General features: G+C 53.8%; 1 protein-coding gene across 9 annotated transcripts; it reads left to right on the top strand.

Moving 5' to 3' along the window:
- The first annotated feature begins 7,905 nt into the window (after positions 1-7,905).
- Positions 7,906-15,470, top strand: TMEM74B (transmembrane protein 74B). Of its 9 annotated transcripts, none has more exons than XM_042931375.1 (3): positions 7,906-7,963; positions 9,040-9,139; positions 13,960-15,470. In XM_042931375.1, the coding sequence occupies exon 3, from the start codon at positions 14,001-14,003 to the stop codon at positions 14,697-14,699; it is 699 nt and encodes a 232-aa protein (XP_042787309.1). In that variant the 5' UTR covers positions 7,906-7,963; positions 9,040-9,139; positions 13,960-14,000; the 3' UTR covers positions 14,700-15,470. The 9 variants fall into 9 exon arrangements, with proteins under 9 accessions (XP_042787309.1, XP_042787311.1, XP_042787312.1 ...); XM_042931377.1 differs by lacking the exon at positions 7,906-7,963 and adding an exon at positions 7,996-8,071; XM_042931378.1 differs by lacking the exon at positions 7,906-7,963 and having other exon boundaries at positions 8,800-9,139.
- The last annotated feature ends 2,396 nt before the right edge of the window (positions 15,471-17,866 follow it).

The following is a 17,866-nucleotide window of genomic DNA, read 5'->3' as shown; positions in this document are numbered from 1 at the left end:
TTTTTCTAGGATCAACCAAGCAGGTGAACAACAGGGCTGGAATGAGAACCTGTCCTCCCTGGCCTGCATGGGAGGATCTTGCTTGATGTTACAAAGTAGTGGGGGGGGGGGGGAGTCGTGCAGGGGCTCAAGCCAGGCCATGTTCTGTCCCCCTGGGCAGGCCCGGTGGCTTCTCTGCCCGACACAGTAGTGGTGTTGATAGGAGCTCTTGGCACTTAGAATCTGACGCTCTGTCCTTGGCCTTTAGCACTGATGCCTCATCACCCTGGAAAGCCATTTCTCGTGGTTAACTCGTTTTGATGCATTTTCATTGATTTTTAATCCCACTCTCAAGATGCTGGCTCATAGCACATTTCACTTCACAGACGCAGCAAGGCTTGGCACACAGGGATAAGTCTGGTGGAGCCGGGAGGCCCGGAAAGGGAGAAGCTTAAATCCCTGAGGGGGGGGGGGAGAGGTCCTCACCAAATAAAAAAGCCAGAATGGCCATCCATTCATCATCCATGGGCAGCTAATAACATGGCTTCCATGTGCCAAACCCTCCACTGGGTGCCGTGGGTATATACTGGTGAGCAAGAAAGACCACGCATGTGACCTCTGGGGCTTATAAGGTCCATTAGCAATCAGAGGGTTGGAAAATTGTTCTTTATACTACAAGAATGGCATAGATATAGATGTAGATATAGATATAGATATAAATTAGGTATATAGATATAGAGGATATAGATATAGATATAGATATAGATATAGATATAGATATAGATATAGATATAGATATAAATTAGGTATATAGATATAGAGGATATAGAGGATATAGACATAGATATATAGATATAGATATAGATATAGATATAAATTAGGTATATAGATATAGAGGATATAGATATAGATATAGATATAGATATAGATATAAATTAGGTATATAGATGTAGAGGATATAGATATAGATATAGATATAGATATAGATATAGATATAAATTAGGGATATAGATATAGAGGATATAGACATAGATATAGATATAGATATAGATATAGATATAGATATAGATATAGACATAGACATAGATATAGATATAGATATAGATATAAATTAGGTATATAGATATAGAGGATATAGATATAGATATAGATATAGATGATATAGATATAGATATAGATTAGGTATATAGATATAGAGGATATAGATATAGATATAGATATAGATATAGATATAGATTAGGTATATACATATAGAGGATATAGATACAGATATAGATATAGATTAGGTATATAGATATAGAGGATATAGATATAGATAGATATAGATATAGATATAGATATAGATATAGATATAGATGATATAGATGTAAATAGACATTGAATGAATGAATGAATTTGCAGATGAAGAAACTGCTCCACCGGAAATGTGAATTGCCCATGCAAGTCAGCAACTATGGTAAAGCAGGGTGTCCCTCAATATCCCTTCTTCCGTTCACACATGGCAAAAGACTACATTCCCAGACTCCCTTGCAGGTGTAAATGTGGCCACATGACTCAATCCTGGCGGATGGGACGGGAATGGAACTGGTAGGTGCAATCTCTGGGCTGTGCCCTTAAGAAGAAGGCGGAGGAAGGTTCCTGCCCCCTCCCCTTGTCCTCCTGCGGATTGGACGTAGTGAGTGGTCGGAAGGGCTGGAGGTGGAGCAGAGGCTTGGACCACAAGGTAGAAGATGGCAGAGCAACAAGATAGAAGGAACCTGGGTCTCTTGTGATCGGTGAAGCCACCAGCCAGCCTTAACTGCCAAGTGCACTTTAACATGAGAGAGAAATCAGGTCATGATTGTTCCGGGTCTTTTTATTACAGGAGTTAAGCCAGTGTCCTATAAAAACAGCAGCAGGGGCGCCTGGGTGGCGCAGTCGGTTAAGCGTCCGACTTCAGCCAGGTCACGATCTCGCGGTCCGTGAGTTCGAGCCCCGCGTCGGGCTCTGGGCTGATGGCTCGGAGCCTGGAGCCTGTTTCCGATTCTGTGTCTCCCTCTCTCTCTGCCCCTCCCCCGTTCATGCTCTGTCTCTCTCTGTCCCAAAAATAAAAAAAAAAAAATAAAAAAAAAAAAAAAACGTTGAGAAAAAAAAAAAACAGCAGCAGAAGCCGGGCCCTTGATTTCCCCTCCGTCACGTCCTTTCCGCAATCTCCTCCCGCCTATGTGTTTTATTTTCTCACACACGTTTTCTTGGCCATGACCTGATCTGCTCCTCTGTGAAGTTCGCAAGCACGTGGGAACATGCCAACCACAGGGAGCACAAGAATGGAGTACAGCTGGCTTGGGGGGCCCGACACCCCCTCTCCTTCTGTGGCTGCGTGTCCCCTTCCAGCAGGCCCCCACTTGGGCCCAGACAAACAAGACCGGTAATCCATCACTTGTCTGCTGCCTGCGCCCTGTATCTCTGCATTCGTAGGTCCCCGAGCCCGGGCCCAGCACCGCGCGTCCTGTAGCAAATGCTCCCCGAGCCGTGTCCATATCCTCTCAACACCCACCTTCTCCGTATGTGTCCAGGCCTCCTACCGCAAAGCACGCCTGACCCTCTGCTTCGGAAACGTGCTTGACCTGTGCGGAGGACCTGTACGGACCGGAGCACGGGAACAGCCCTCCGCAAAGACAAGCCGCAGTCAGTGGGTAGAGACCTCCCTTCCCTCGGCGCTCGGGAATCCAGCTGGACTGAGCCTCAGCTGCCCACAGCGATCACAGGCTCGTCGATGCACCTGCAGTGTGTTAGAAGCCTTCCCTTCTCTCTCACTTTCCCATTCCATCCGCTGCGCCCCCTGGGACCACCTCCCAAATAAGCCCCTTGCCCTCAAAGTTTTGTCTCAGGTCTGCTTCTCAGGGAACTGAGGCCACAATACGTCCTATCCTCGGGTGCCCTGTCCACATGGGTCCCGTGCATCTCTTTCTGAGCACACCTGTGCTGCCCTTGAGTGTCCTATGCGTGGTATACTAGCCCCTGGTACACAAGTGCCCCGTATACGTGTGCCTTACACACACCTGTCCCATATCCAGGCATCACAGTCCTACATCCCTACCTCCTAGGTCAGGGGAGTGTGGCCCCTGCCCCCAACGAGGTGGTGGAGACTCGAGTGAAGCAGAATGAGACAGAGGGAAGAAGGCCCCCTTGACCCCAGCTGGCCTTGGGGGCGACTCGGATGCAAGTTGCCTGGTTCTTCCGAGCCCCGGTTCCCTCTCCTGGTGAATAAGCTCCAGCTCTAAGCTGTCCTGGGACCAGGGAAGATGACCCAGCACGGGGACTGGTGGCACGCAGGAGGTGCTCCATCAAAGCCCCCCCTCTTTTTTTCCTGGGCCCACCTTCTCCCGAGGGGTGCTTTAAATGCAGCTAACCCAGTGCCTCCAGCGCCCGGAGCCCGTGCTGGCCTGGGGAGAAGGACCCGTGGATGAGAGAAGACGAGGTCCCTGTCCTCACGGAGCTGCCAGGTGGAGGGGCTCGCTTTTGCAGAGCCTGGGGATAGGACTCTCCATTCCCCTTCTTTTTTTCTCTCCAGGGCAGGGAGAAATCACAGCACCCAGGTTTTTCACTCCCCAAGGCCGGGAGCTTCAGACTGACCAGGTGGAGAGGAAGGAAAAGAGGGCCGAGGTGGCTGAAGAGGTAGGTGTGTGTGTGTGTGTGTGTGTGTGTGTGTGTGTGTGCGCGCGCGCTCTCTCTCTCTCTCTCTCTCCAGGGCCTGATGCATACACGGCTACCACCTCATTTCTTCCGGTCCCTGAACCGTGTCCCATTACCGTGATATCAGAGCCACTCCCTAAAAGCATCAGACCTCCAGGAAAACCAGGTGAGCCAGGATGGTACCAGAAGGTAAATATAAAACGAGTGAGCCAACCCAAACACCAGAACTCAGCAAGATGCCCAGAGACGGACGAAAGTGAGTGCGGTAGGGCACAGTAGGATGTGGCTGGAACTTGAGGTCTATCTGAGGTCCCCAAATCAATCTGGAAGTCAGAGGCCCTTGGTTCTGGTTGTACTTCTGCTAACCCTCAGTGTGGCCATAGGACAACCTTTTTTCTCTTTGGCCACTCATGTATTTTCTTTCTTTTTTTTTTTTAATTTTTTTTTAATGTTTGTTCATTTTTGAGAGACAGAGTGTTAGCGGGGGGGGGGGGGGTGGCGTGGGGAGGGGGGCAGAGAGACAGGGAGACACAGAATCCGAAGCAGGCTCCAGGCTCCCAGTGGTCAGCACAGAGCCCGACGCAGGGCTTGAACTCACGAACCGCGAGATCATGACCTGAGCTGTAGTCAGACGCCCAACCGACTGAGCCACCCAGGCGCCCCCACTCATGTACTTTCTTCTCAATTTTCGCCTACTACCTCTACATTGATTTACTTATAGTGTATGTCTTTAAACTGACCATATTAGAGAGGAATGGTTCCTCTGACAGAAAATCCCAACTAATAGTGTTTCCATAAGATAGGGGTTTATTTCTCTCACAAATAAAAGTTTGGGAAACTATTCCATGATCATCTGGGATCCAGATTCCTTCAATTTTGTTGCTTCTCCATCCTAATGTGCTTCCACCTCATGGTGCGAGCTGGCTGCACAAGCTCCAGCTATCAGGTCTGCATCCCGGCAGCAGGAACAACAAAAGAAGAGAAGGAGGGCATATCCACTTCCTTTGAGAACACTTAATACATGGAGTGCCTGTGTGGCTCAGTCGGTTAAGGGTCTGACTCTTGATTTTGGCTCAGCTTGTGAGATCAAGGCTGGCATCAGGCTCTGCTCTGGGTGTGGAGCCTGCTTAAGATTCTCTCCCTTTGTCTCTCTCTCTCTCCCTCCCTCTCTCTGCCTCTCCCCCTCGGCCCCTCCCCCACTCGCACATGTGCACGCGCTCTCTCTCTCTCAACCCCTGCCCACCCCCCACAATACATTTTGCCCACACACTACCTCCTCTGATAGTCTAATGGCTTAGTGTCCATTTGGTCACATCTAACTGCAAGGGAGGCTGGGAAATGGAATCCTTATTCAAAGGGCACTGTGCCAGGTGCCCTTTCCCAGTGGGAGAAAGGGAGAGTAAATATTAGAGGAAACCAGCAGACTATGTTGCCCCAACTTTTATAGACACTCATATTTTCTTCTGTTTCACTCTAAGCTACATTATCCACAATATCTCTGGTTTCATGAACTAGTTATATATTTTCTAAAACACATTAAAATAAATACCTCGCCATACACACACACACACACACACACACACACACACACACACAAATACACGCACACACACACAGATATCTGTGTATAGATATAGATACACTCTAGAGGTGCGAGACTGTTACCATCCCCGGTGATCTGTGCCTGTTGGTATTCATACCCTTATGTAGACCCCTCCCCTCGACTCTGGACTAGACTGTCACCTGCACTAAAGCAACAGAATACAGCAGAAGTGACAGTGTGCCTGTTTCAACCCTCAGCTTTAAGAAGCTCCAACAGCTTCTTCTTTCGTACCCGGGGGAGAGTCGAGGGCCATTATCAAATCTCTGACCACCTTGAGACCGCCATTGTGTGAGGAAGCCCAAGCTAATTATCTAGCGACCACGTGGAAGAGAACAGAACAATCCAGCTGACACCTGACAGTGAGAACCAAGTCCCACATACGTGGTGATGTCTGAGTGTTTCCGGCCACCTCCCAGCTGTCTGGACTGTTCCAGCTGGCACCAGGTAGAGCAGAATTGAGCTGTCCCTGCTGAGCCCAGCCCAAAACTGAGCAAATAGATGGTGGTTTTCTTTTAAGCTGTTAAGTTCTGGGATGGTTTGTTATGCAGCAATATATAACTAAAACACATTTATCTATAGAACACCTAAATGCATCATTGCTCTTTTGGAAAATGCTGGATTAAGTGGTGCTCTAATGTTCTAGAAGAGCGCACACTCTCTCTCTCAGACTCAGATATCACCAGATAGATGCACAAACAGGAAACTGATCGAAGATTGTGGCATGCCAACACGACCACAATAATCTCCCAAAGGGTCTCTATTTCTCTCTTGTCCCACCTGGGAGTAGCTGAAGAGAGAACGTTTTTAAAATGCAGATCTGATCACAGCACTCTCCTGCCTACCACTCATGGCAGTGTGCAGAAGGGGTCTCCTCAGGTCTGACTACACACTCAGATTCCACAGATGACCACGAGCCACACTTGACGTTGACCTACTCTGAAGGATGCAGGACAGGAACCTTAGCTTGCTAGCGAGGCACTCGAAGAATGCTAGCACCAGGCACTTCTGTCAGTGGGGGTCTCATGGGAGCCAATACCTTTGCACCTGCTGGGTGATACGAGTCACCATCCTCAGGAAGCCCAAAGTACGATTTGCCACCAAGTAGTTATCATTCCTTTCAGTCCAGATGTAGTTTACCAATCTCTCTTCCTGTTTTTATTTAAATTATTATTTAAACAATTTTTTTGATGTTTAGTTTATTTTTCAGACAGAGAGAGACAGAGCATGAGCGGGGGAGGGGCAGAGAGAGAGGGAGACACAGAATCCGAAGCAGGCTCCAGGCTCCGAGCTGTCAGCACACAGCCCGACGCGGGGCTCGAACTCACAGAGGGTGAGCCGAAGTCAGACGCTCGACCGACTGAGCCACCCAGGAGCCCCTTAAATTATTTTTTTAGAACAATTTTAGATTTATAGAAAAACTGGGAAGGTAGTATAGAGAGTTCCCATATATCTGGCGCCCAGTTTCCTTATTATTAACGTCTCACGTTAGTACAGGACGCTGGTTACAATGAATGAACCAATACGTTATTAGTAGCTAATGTCCATACTTACTCAGAGTTCCTTAGTGTTCACCAGTGTCCTTTTTCTGCCCAGGATACCACACAACATGCCTCTTTAGGCTCCTCTTGGCTGTGACAGTTCCTCAGGCTTTCCTTGTTTTGGATGACCTTGACAGTCCTGAGAAGTGGTCAGGCATTCTGCAGAATGTGCCTCAACTGGGATTTGTCTGATGTTTATCTCATAAGTAGACTGGGGTTGTGGGTTTGGGGAGGAGGAACACTGAGGTAAAGTGCCATTCCCATGACATCGTATCAAGGGTACATGCTAGCAACACAACTGGCTGATGTTGACCTTGATCACGCGGCTGAGGTAGTCAGTTGGTCATGCTTCTCCCCTGTAAACTTACCCCCTCTTCCCACCGTACTCCCTGAAAAGTCACTATGCTCAGCTTACACTTCACTGGGGAGTTATGTTCCCCCTCCTTGGGGATGAAGTTATCTATACATTTGGAATTCTGTGTGGGAGATTGATCTCTTCTCCCCTCCCCCTTTTTGTTTTCGTTGGTCATACTTCAGGTTTATGATCCAGTACTGCCTTATTTTATTTGTTCAAAATTGTCCAGCTTTTGAAAGCTCTTTCAGCTGCCCCCTATATCCTTTGGCACACCCCATCAATGTGTGTGTGTGTGTTTATGTATTGCGTGTTTTTTGTATTGAAGGACTTCCTTACTTCCCGGCACTCTAACACACCCCATGCTCATCTTGTGTATGTCCTGTTCCAGTCCCAGAATCAGCTGTCTCTCCCTGATTCCTTATGTTGGTGAACGGTATTGGAGACCAAATCTGGGGACCACATGTGCTCACTGCTGTGCGCTATCACTGTCCAGGCACCTGTTTACCTACCTGGGTGCATACACATATTTATAAGCATTTCTACATGTAATCTTCTGCATCTAAGTTAAGCTAAACAGGAGTTCCTACTGATAGCTCCAATTCTAATCAATTACCATATGGCTCGTTCCAGCCTCTTCCTCAGGGGTCATTTTTATCATAGCAATGTTGCCTAGTAACATAGTGGACATATGTTTATCTGTTTCCAAGGAAACAGAGCTAGATAGTTAACCAAAGGTCAAATTCTCCTGCAAAAGAGGAAAAGGTTTTGTTAACCCTTTACTCACACGGATCAGTGGTTCTCACTGCTTGGAGGGTGAGAACAAGCTTTGGCCCGCGAGTGAGCGAGCGAGCGAGCGGGCGCTGCAGTGACCTGGCTTGCTGACGGTCCGGAGTAGATAAATGCTATGGAGAAAAATTCAGAGTTAAGGAGTAAAGGGAGCTGGGGCACTGCTAGTTTTTTAAATGTTTATTTACTTATTTATTTTGTTTTTATTTAAAAAAAATTTTTTTTAATGTTTATTTATTTTTGAGACAGAGAGAGACAGAACATGAACGGGGGAGGGGCAGAGAGAGAGGGAGACACAGAATTTGAAGCAGGCTCCAGGCTCCGAGCCGTCAGCACAGAGCCCGACGCGGGGCTCGAACTCACAGTCAGTGAGGTCATGACCTGAGCCGAAGTCGGATGCTTAACCGACTGAGCCACCCAGGCGCCCCTATTTATTTCTTTTAGAGAGAGTGGGGAGAGGGGGAGAGGTGGGGTGGGAGGGGGAATCCCAAGCAGCCTCCACACTCAGCATGGAGCCCAATGCGGGACTCGATCCCACGACCCAGACCCTGGGATCGTGACCTAAGCTGAAATCAAGAGTCGGACGCTCAACCGACTGAGCCACCCAGGCTCCCCGGCACTGCCAGTTTTAAAAGGATGGTCTGGGCAGGTGTCTCTGAGAAGGTGACATCTGACCAAAGACTTGAAAGACGTGGGGGAGTGAGCTCTGGGGATGTCAGGCAGCACAGTGTCCTGGGGAAGAAGGAATGGTAAAGGCAAAGGCTCTGAGGCAGGACTGTGCATGACCGCGGGAGGGGACCACGGGTGCTTTATAGGGAGGTCTTTATGGGGAGGTCTGACACCACAGCTGGCTTCCCCTCAAAGTCCCGAATGAGAGGCCAGGCCTGTGAGGTCAGGGAGACACTGAACCCTCTTCATTCCTGAGGTCCCACCCAGGTCTCCACCACACCAGCCTCAAAGGCCCAGGCACCCAGCTTCCAGGGCCGCCTCTGCAGTCCTGGCTGGCTATGGACCGCACAGGCCTTTGGAGCAGGACAGGTCAGGCTCTCCCACGAGGTGGCTGTGGCGCCAGGACAGGGTAACCTATCTGCTGGTCCTTCTAGGTGGCGGCCCCCAGCTGATCTTCTGGAAGCTCCTACAGCCTGCATTTTTATCCTGCATTTTTAGGATCCCACCTACACGTAAACGCTGAGGCTCACAGAGGTGAGAGGTCCTAGCTGAGGACAGGCAAGTGAGCTGGCCTCAGTCTTCCTGGGGACCCATGATCTTCAGACGGAACTCGGTTCTTGTCCCCAACCTCCAGGAACCGAGAGTGTCACTTTCACTTTTGTGCTCTGGGCACCTCACTCGATCCCACTTGAACCTGATTCCCCTTTAATCTGGGCCCTGTAAAGGAAAGAAACAGTGAGAGCCTCACCCGTGTTTCATCCACGCACACTGTGCTGGGCTCTGGGGGAATCGGGGAATCAGACAGGGGCCCCGACCTCCAGGAACGGCCAGTCTGATGAGGGAGGCTGGCACGGAGAGGAAATAACTCTTTTTTTTTTTTTTTTAAATATTATTTTTGAGAGAGACAGAGCACAAGTGGGGGAAAGGCAGAGGGAGAGGGAGACACAGAATCCGAAGCAGCCTCCAGGCTTGGAGCTGTCAGCACAGAGCCCGACGCGGGGCTCGAACTGACAAACCGCGAGATCATGACCTGAGCCGAAGTCGGACGCTTAACCGACTGAGCCAATCCAGGAGGGAATAACTCCTCAGAGATCAGGCAAAGCGCCAGTCCAGCTGGAGGGTCCCGAGGTAGGCCTCCCAGGGGAGGAGGCACTACAGCTGGGCCTTGGAGGGTGACGGTGTGTGTGGCCCTTGGTAATTCCCCAAGAGAACACCTACCTTGGACTGTGCACCCCGCTGTCCCACAGAGAAAGAACAGGGAAAGGGGAGGGGGAGGTTCGTCGGAAGCTTCCTTTCAGCCTTCAGGTGGCGCCCTTGAGCCACGGAGCCGCACGCGCCTGGGAAGACTGTCCCGACCTGAGGACCCAGGAGAGGACCCGGGTCCCACCTGGGGGCTGTGCGTGTGGGAGGGGGGTGGGGACGGAGGGAGCGAAGGGGCTCCGCGCGGTAGGGGCTCCCCGGCGTGGGCGGGGGCGGGGGGAAGAGGCAGGCGGCGGGGGAGGGGTCTCCCCCAGCACCCACCCCCGCGCCCCGCCCCTGCACCCGTCCCCGCGGGCTCCAAGCTTCGATTCCCCGAGCCCGGGCGCCGGCGGAACAGATAAGCCCTCCGGGGACGGGGAGGGGGGGGCTGGAGCCTGATCCCCCGTCGGCCCGACACCCAGCCTGCTACCCGCCTCCCGGTCCCTCCCCGCGCTAACTCTCCGGGCGCCCGCGCCGGCCGCGGGCGGAGCTGGATCGGCGGCTCTCCGAGCTCCCCGGCCCCCGCCCCTGCCCCTCCCTCCCCGGAGCCTCCAGCGGCCGCCGCCGTAGAGCCCCGCGCGGCGCGAGCAGGTACGTGCGCCTCGGCAGCGGCTCCGGGCCGGGCCGGGCCGGGGAGGGGGCGGGAGCCGGGGAGGGCGAGGCGGTGGCAACCGGGCCCGCGCCCGCCTGGGCTGCGCCGCAGCGGAGACACCGGCGGGCGGGCGCCGGGGCGGGGAGGCGGGCGGGCGCGCGGGGAGGACGCGCCCCTGCCCTGGCCCGCCGGCCGCCGGTGCCCGCGCCTCCCGCGTGCGGAGCCGGGGAGGGAGGCCCCGGCGCAGGTACGCACGCGGCCCGGGGACGGCGCGGGGGAGGCCGAGGGCCCCGGGCGCGGAGGGCCGGCCAGGGAGAGCTAGCCTGACCTCGCGGCCCGGCCGAAGGACACGCGGCGAGGGGGACCCGGGCGCACGCCGGTCGGCGCGGAGCCCGGCCTCCCCGGGCCGCCGGGCCGCCCTGCTACCGGCGCCGCCCGGCCCGGTCCGGCCTGGCCCGGCCCGGCCGCGTTTGTGGTCAAGGGCAGGAGCAGGGGGTGTGAGCTTCGGGCAGGCGGGCGCGCGGTGCGGCGAGCAGCCGGGGTGCTGGGGCTTTCTGCGTGGAACTTTGGGTATAACGGCGTGGACCTGCGTGTGCGTATGTGCGCGTCCCGAGGCTTTGTGTACAACTCGTGCGTGTGTGTATCGATTGGGTTTTGTGAAGCTTTACCCACGGCCGCTGTGCGTCTGTCTCCCCGAGCGTTGGTGCGCGCGGGTGGGTGGGGTGCCGGCCCCCGGGCGGGTCTTGGGGGGAGCCGTCCTGGGGGTACTTAACTGTGTGTGCGTAACCAGCTCTACCCCTTCCTGGGGTGTGAGTACCAGTGTGGTCTGCGGGATCTGTGGGTCACCCTGCGTGGCTTCCCACGTCTGTGGGTGCTGCCCGTGGAAAAGGTCCCTGGGGTTGTGGATGTGGCGCCGGGGTGCGTCTTGCAGATCCTGTTGGACTGCAGAGAAAATTGGAGGGTAACTGGTACCGTTGGGGGAGCCGTGAACACTGGGCCCCCTCATCTTTGCCAGTTTGTTTCTGCTTGTGTTTGGGGTGACTGGGCGTGCCCTTGTATAACTGGTGGGTATCTCTGAATCCGTGTGTGGGAGACGTCACAAACCTGGGTGACAGGACGCCTCCTTTTCCTCTGCCCTTGTCCTGACGCTGGTGTCCTCTAAGAAAAAGTTCTGGGTTCCTGCTGGGTGAAGAGAAAGCCCTGCTCCCAGAATTTGGGTGCCCTGAGTTTCCTTGGGCTATGGAAGCATCGGCATGCTGGTCTGGGAGGGGAGTTCTTGGGCCACTCCAGGAGCTGAGTTCTGTGTAAGGTGTTAAAGATCTGGGTGTGTGCTGGGGGGGGGAGGGGGTTGGGGCGGGGAAGGGACACATCTGGACACCCACTGGGCAGGAGGGGTCACCGCCAGTCCCTGTTCTCGGTGGCAGTCAGGAAAATGGTTTTGGTACCAAGAGTAAAAAAGCCAGCTAGCACGCCACACCTCTTCTGTCCGTTTACTGGAAAGTGGGAGCAGTCTGGGCAGAGCCTGGCTCTGAGTAGGTACCCTGCTACCCCGGGTTGGGGTTGGGGGAGGGATTGTCTGCCTGGGCAGGTTGCCGCGCCATTCTCGAGGGCTGGCTGTGTTCCAAGCCAGGGAGCTGGGCGGGACCCAGGTGGGATTCAGACATATCCCTGCCCTCAAGCTGCTCACTGTGGCCTTAAACACTGGGGCAGAGTAGAGTCTACGAGTGGGGGCTGGAAAAGCCAGGGATGCAGGGCGGAATGGTGCCACTGGGACAGGAGAGTTGGGGTTCCCAGGTTTGTGGGTGATCATAATTCTTAGGGAAGCCATGTTCAACCTCTGGCCCCCACATGCCTGCCAGGGGATCGTGGCTGTGGTTTGCAAAACGGAGACAGTAATTTCTGCTCACGGGGCTGGTGAAGGTTGCAGGAGACACTCCTGAGTGAAGTGCCTGCTTTGGGGCGTGTAGGTGCTCAGTAAAGGTTTATTAAATTGGAACTCAGGAGAGAGGGACGTGGTGGTAGGAATGGGTTGTAAGCGGAAACTGGCTTTGTACTCAGATGAAAGGCCCTGTGTGTGCCAAGAGGAGGGATCTACTGCAAAGTCCACAATGGAAGGAAGATCAGAAAGATCGAAAAACGTGCCTTCCTGCACTGAGGCTCTTTTTCATTCATTCATTCACTCTATTCACTTCATTTGCTCATATTCTCTCTCTCTCTCTCTCTCTCTCTCTCTCTCTCTCACACACACACACACACACACACACACACACACACACACAGAACCACAGAGCACTGGAGAATAAACTCAGGCATGGGAATGCAGAGAAACATCTAGAATCATGTGTATACGTGTGTGTAGATGCACCAGGGTGTGTGAGCCACCCTATACCGCGGGGTCTCCATACAGCGTGGAGACCCGGGTCTGTGTGCCTGGGGCCCTGGGTGTCCGTGTGTACAGGGAACAGAGTAGTTCCACTGTGGGATCAGGAGTTCTGTCTGCTGCATGGGGAAGGGGGCTGAGGTAGGACCTGGAGGGGGACAGGCTCTGGACCTGCCCGAGAGGATGCGTCATCCACTCCGGCTGAGTGTGTCTGTCGGGGAACGAGGGCCTGGGGTGGGGGGGCAGATTCTTCCATTATTGCAAGAGAAGCCAGGAACCCAAAGTTTAAAATGTAAACTCTTTTGCTTTTTCTATACCGGCAACTACTTCAAAAACAAATGAACAGACCAGAAACAAGAAAAAAAGCAAAACCTCTATGAGCCAAAAATGGTCTGAGAGCTGGTCCCAGCTGGCCTCTGAGGCACCCTCTCTAGAATGCCCTCATCCCCTCTCACTGCCGGGGGATTTCCCACTCACCCTCTGAGGTCTGGCTCAAATGCCACCAAGCCTTAGAAGCTTCTCTGACTTTCTCCTCTTTGTCTGTACGTCATCTTCCTCCTCTCCACCCCTCCCCCCTGCCCCCGGCCATTCTCATTTCATGACAACCGTGTCCCTTAGTTGAACTGGCTGGGGCCTTGCATTATTTTGCGAAATCCTCACGTCGACCTCGGAGGGAGGCGTTTTGCTTATTCCCATTTAACAGATGAGAACATTGAGTCTGAAGAGGTCACATCGCTTGCCCGAGTTCAAGGGGCGAAGCTGGGATTTGAGCCTGATCGCCACCATCTGAATGATAGTGATAGCTTGCTGCTCATACTTACTGTTTTGAGAAGTTTACAGGGATTATCTCAAGCCCTACTCTGTCCCATTGAGTAGGGAGTAGTGGTATGTTATCACTTACTAGGGAAACTGAGGCCCAGAGAGGGTAAGTAAATTGCCCAAAGCCACCTGCCAGCCAGTGGGGGACAAGGTCCCAGGCTGGATTGGATGGCACCACTCGGTCACTGTCTAAGACCCCACCCCCATCTGTCTGGCAGGTTCCCCCAGGGACTGTGCCTGGACCGCCCTCACATTGCTCGTGGTGCCAGCAGACTCTTGGTCGAGGTCTGCTAAATTCAACTGACTTTTTCTTTTCTCTTCCAGCTGCCAAGGGGCCAAGGGATGAGCGGGGGCCCTCCTTCCCAATGGCATCTCCCCCCAGCCTGGAACTGAAGACACTGCACAATGGCCCCCAGATCCCAAGGAGACCAGCCCCTCTGGGCCCGGTGGGCCCACCCAGGGAGGGTGTGGAGAATGCCTGCTTTTCCTCAGAGGAGCGTGAGACCCATTTCCAGAACCCTGGGGACACCAGACTGGGCAGCTCCCCCAGCCCCCCTGGGGGCGTCCCCTCACGACCCCGATCCCAGCGGGACGATCTATCCCTGCATTCAGAAGAGGGGCCAGGCCTGGAGCCCGTGAGCCGCCCGGTGGATTATGGCTTTGTTTCTGCTCTGGTTTTTCTGGTGAGTGGGATCCTCTTGGTGGTGACTGCATACGCCATCCCCCGTGAGGCCCGCGTCAACCCTGACACGGTGACAGCGCGGGAGATGGAACGACTCGAGATGTACTATGCCCGCCTGGGCTCCCACCTGGACAAGTGCATCATCGCGGGCCTGGGGCTGCTCACAGTGGGTGGCATCCTCTTGTCAGTGCTGCTGATGGTCTCCCTGTGCAAGGGCGAGCTGTACCGCCGGCCCACCTTCGTCCCTGGCAGGGGCTCCAGGAAGACCTATGGCTCCATTAACCTGCGCATGAGACAGCTCAATGGGGACGGGGGCCAGGCTCTGGTGGAGAACGAAGTCGTCCAGGTCTCAGAGACCAGCCACACCCTCCAGGGGTCTTAAGTAAGAGCTCACCCTGTCTGGCTGCTTCAGCTTCAGGGCTACAAGGCCCCCGAGAGCCTGGGGTTGCAGACTGAGCTCCACGGAGGGTCCTGCGGAAGCAGTCTTGGGTGCTGTGGGGGGAGTCCGGGGCCGGGCCCAGGCTGCACATGTGAGAGCAGCCCCCCACCCCCCCCCCCCCCCGCCCCGATGTGTTTGCAGCTTGAGGTTTTGCATAAGGTTTGTTTGGAGGATGGCTTCTGCTGCTAAAAATACAAAAGTTTGGAAACCGCTGCCCTGGGAGGATGAGGTTTCTTGGCATTTCCAAGGATCGAGAGCCCTTTGAAAGGCTGTCCATACTGTTTCTCATGCCTTGGGGAATTCCTGGAGCTCTGCTGTCCTCATCAGCCAAGTGCAGGTGCTGGGCGACCTTGGAGGGACCCCCCCCCCCTTTCAGCCCTGACCATCTGTTGGGAGCTGGCTTCCCGAGGAAAGGAGAAATCAACACCGAGGCGACCATCCCCTCTCCAGGCCTCAGTCCCCCTGACTGTGAATTGAGAGGGTTGGGCTGCATGATCCCTGGGGCCCCTCCAGTTCTGCCCTCGGAATGGGAGCCCAGTAGATACAGGAAAGGAGGGTGTGGGGCTGCTGCTCGCCAATCTCCGCCATTTTCTGGCCCGGCTTGGGTGGCCGCCGCTGTCCCACATCTAGCCTCTCGCGTGGTCCCGAATCCCCTGGTTAGGCTGGGTTGAAGTCCAAAGTTTGCTACAGCCCGATTTTGGTCTTGGGATCGAATTACCTGCAGCGACCACATCGTTGCACACATTTTACAAAGTCCAGTGCACCCCTGGACAAGAGCGGTCTTTCATACAAAAAAGGGTGAGAGGCCTTTGTATTTCCGTGGACAGGATGTGGGCTTCTGTCACCTCCCACTTCTCAATGTTACGTCTCTGGTCCCGGACCTTATCCTGGGAGCAGAAAAAAAAAATTTTTTTTAGTGCTGAATTTGTAACCTCCCTTCTTCCCCTTAGCGGTAAAGTGAGCCCCAATGTATTGGGGGAGAAATCAGGCATGTTCTGGTGGCCTCGCTCTAGCTGCAGTGACCACTGTTTGTTCCGTTTTTCTTGTGGGGTGTTTGCAGAGTCCCTCCAGACTCTAAACTGACGAGGAAAGGAAGTGAGCTCTAGGGGGCGGGGAGATACAGGTGCTTGAGGCCCAGGGGTGGGGGAGGCATCACCCAGTGTGACCGGTCCTAGAGGGCTTTGAGAGGACACGCCTTCTAGGTCATTGACGTGAAGACTCTAAAGGGGTCATTTCCATGAGCCCCCTGACCCCAGGCAGGTCCTACCCACTCCATCTCAGTTGGCCACGTGGGCCCTGGATCCCAGCTGTCTCTTGGGGGTGGGAGGGTGTGGTGGGAATGGGGTCTGTAGGCTAGAGCAGCCCTGATTAGCCGTAACCTGAGCCTTCAGTCCCGGGAGCCGAACATCTGGGAAATGTAACAGCACAGCTTCTACCACAGATCAAATATCTGCTCCTGCTGGCAGGTTTTGCCAGGAGCAGAGGGCTGGGGGAGGACTGGAGGGGACAAGGGCTGTTCAGCTTGGCCCGCTGGGCTCTGTTCCTGGTGTCAAAGGGGTGTGGTTTGAAAAGAACAAAGCCTCTAGCTGGTGAAAGATTCACAAGTCAGGGCTTCCCTGATGTGTCAATTTCCACTCCCCCCCCATCCCCCCCCTGCCGCCCTGCCTCCTTCCAAGGAAGAAGTGAATGCTCTATGTAAACTACAGTCAAGTTGGACATCCCAAAGGATGGGTTAAGGCCTTTCAAATCCATAGTGAGAATAATAAAAATACTGGTCCAAGCCGTATAGATTACTGGGACAGTGGGGGGCTCATTTGAGTCTCACCTGTTGAGTGGATGCATCTGGGACCCTCAGTTCCTATCAGTGTAAATGCAGTGAATTGATTTAGGGGCGAAATCTGTTGGAAGATCATATCCTGGGAATCTCAGGTTTTCTCCAAGCCAGAGAAGCCTACTTTGCATCCTAATGCAGAAACTCCTTTAGAAAATGTGTATAAATGGATCGAGGCCGTCATTACCTTGTCAGTGAATTAAGAAAACCGGAGAGCCAAAAACATTTCCCCAAGAGTGAGGCTCAGATCTGCCAGCCGGTGGGTCAGAAACAGGTTTAGGAAGGAATCGGGGAGACACGTGGCACAGGGTGCCGAGAACCTTCTCTGCAGGCTTTGTTGGGGGGTAGCTGTGAAGTGGTCCCAGGGAACCCCGTGGTCCCTGGGATGTGCCTCACTTCTAGGAACTGCCTTTCCCACCTGACATGCTACCAGGGTCCCCAAACCTTGCTTCCCTAGTGTGTTGGTTATCCACTTTGGAGTTGGGAAGACCTGGGTCTGAATCCAGGCTCTGCCATTCACTGGCTGTGTGACCTTGGGCCAGCCACTCCACGTCTCTGAGTATTGTGTTATCTGTGAAGTGGGAGAGGTAGAAGGTGCAGTCACTAAGATCACTCCTTCCCCACCTCAGTTGGGGGTAAGTAGATTAGGCCTAAGACCTTGGGGCTGCCCTTCTGCCTGCAGCCTCTCACACCTCTCATCCTACCCATGAGCACATCTGGTTGGTTCTATGTTTGGAATCTGCCCGTGCCCGCCCCTTGGCCGCAATTACCTGGTCCACATTGCTCATCGGTATTCCGATTTCTCTCCTGTCTGCCCTCTGCCCCCAGTTCATCTTCCACACTGCGGCCAGACAGATTTAATTGGGTCAGGTCATTCGTCGGCTCAGAACTCTCCTATGCTTCCCTCTCATTCTGGGGCAAAAGCCAAAAGTCTCCCTCTGGTCAGGTGTACTGTCCAGGCCCCTCACTTGCCCCAGGCACCTTCCGAGGCCCAGAGTCAACGTTTTATATGTAATTTTTTTTTTAAAGGATGGCCCCTGAAATTGCATAGATTCAGGTCTCCCCAGATGTGTGTCCCTTCCCCACAGTGGCCCATGAAATCCTATCGCAGTCTGGCCCCTGTGCCTCTCTGGCCTTATTTCTCACACCTTGCCTCTTTGCTCACTCCAGCCACACTCGCCTCCTTGTGCTGTTCCTCAAGCCTGAAAGGCACACTCCCACCTCAGGGCCTTTGCACTTGCTGCTCCTTCTACCAGGAAGGCATTTCACCTTAATACAT

Source organism: Panthera leo, chromosome A3 (assembly GCF_018350215.1).
Source record: "Panthera leo isolate Ple1 chromosome A3, P.leo_Ple1_pat1.1, whole genome shotgun sequence".
Classification (NCBI taxonomy): Eukaryota; Metazoa; Chordata; class Mammalia; order Carnivora; family Felidae; genus Panthera; species Panthera leo.
This window is presented reverse-complemented; position numbering and strand designations above follow the sequence as displayed.

Bases quoted from the DNA above. Each gene is read 5' to 3' on its own strand.
- TMEM74B (XM_042931375.1), top strand. From the start codon at position 14,001: ATGGCATCTCCCCCCAGCCTGGAACTGAAGACACTGCACAATGGCCCC.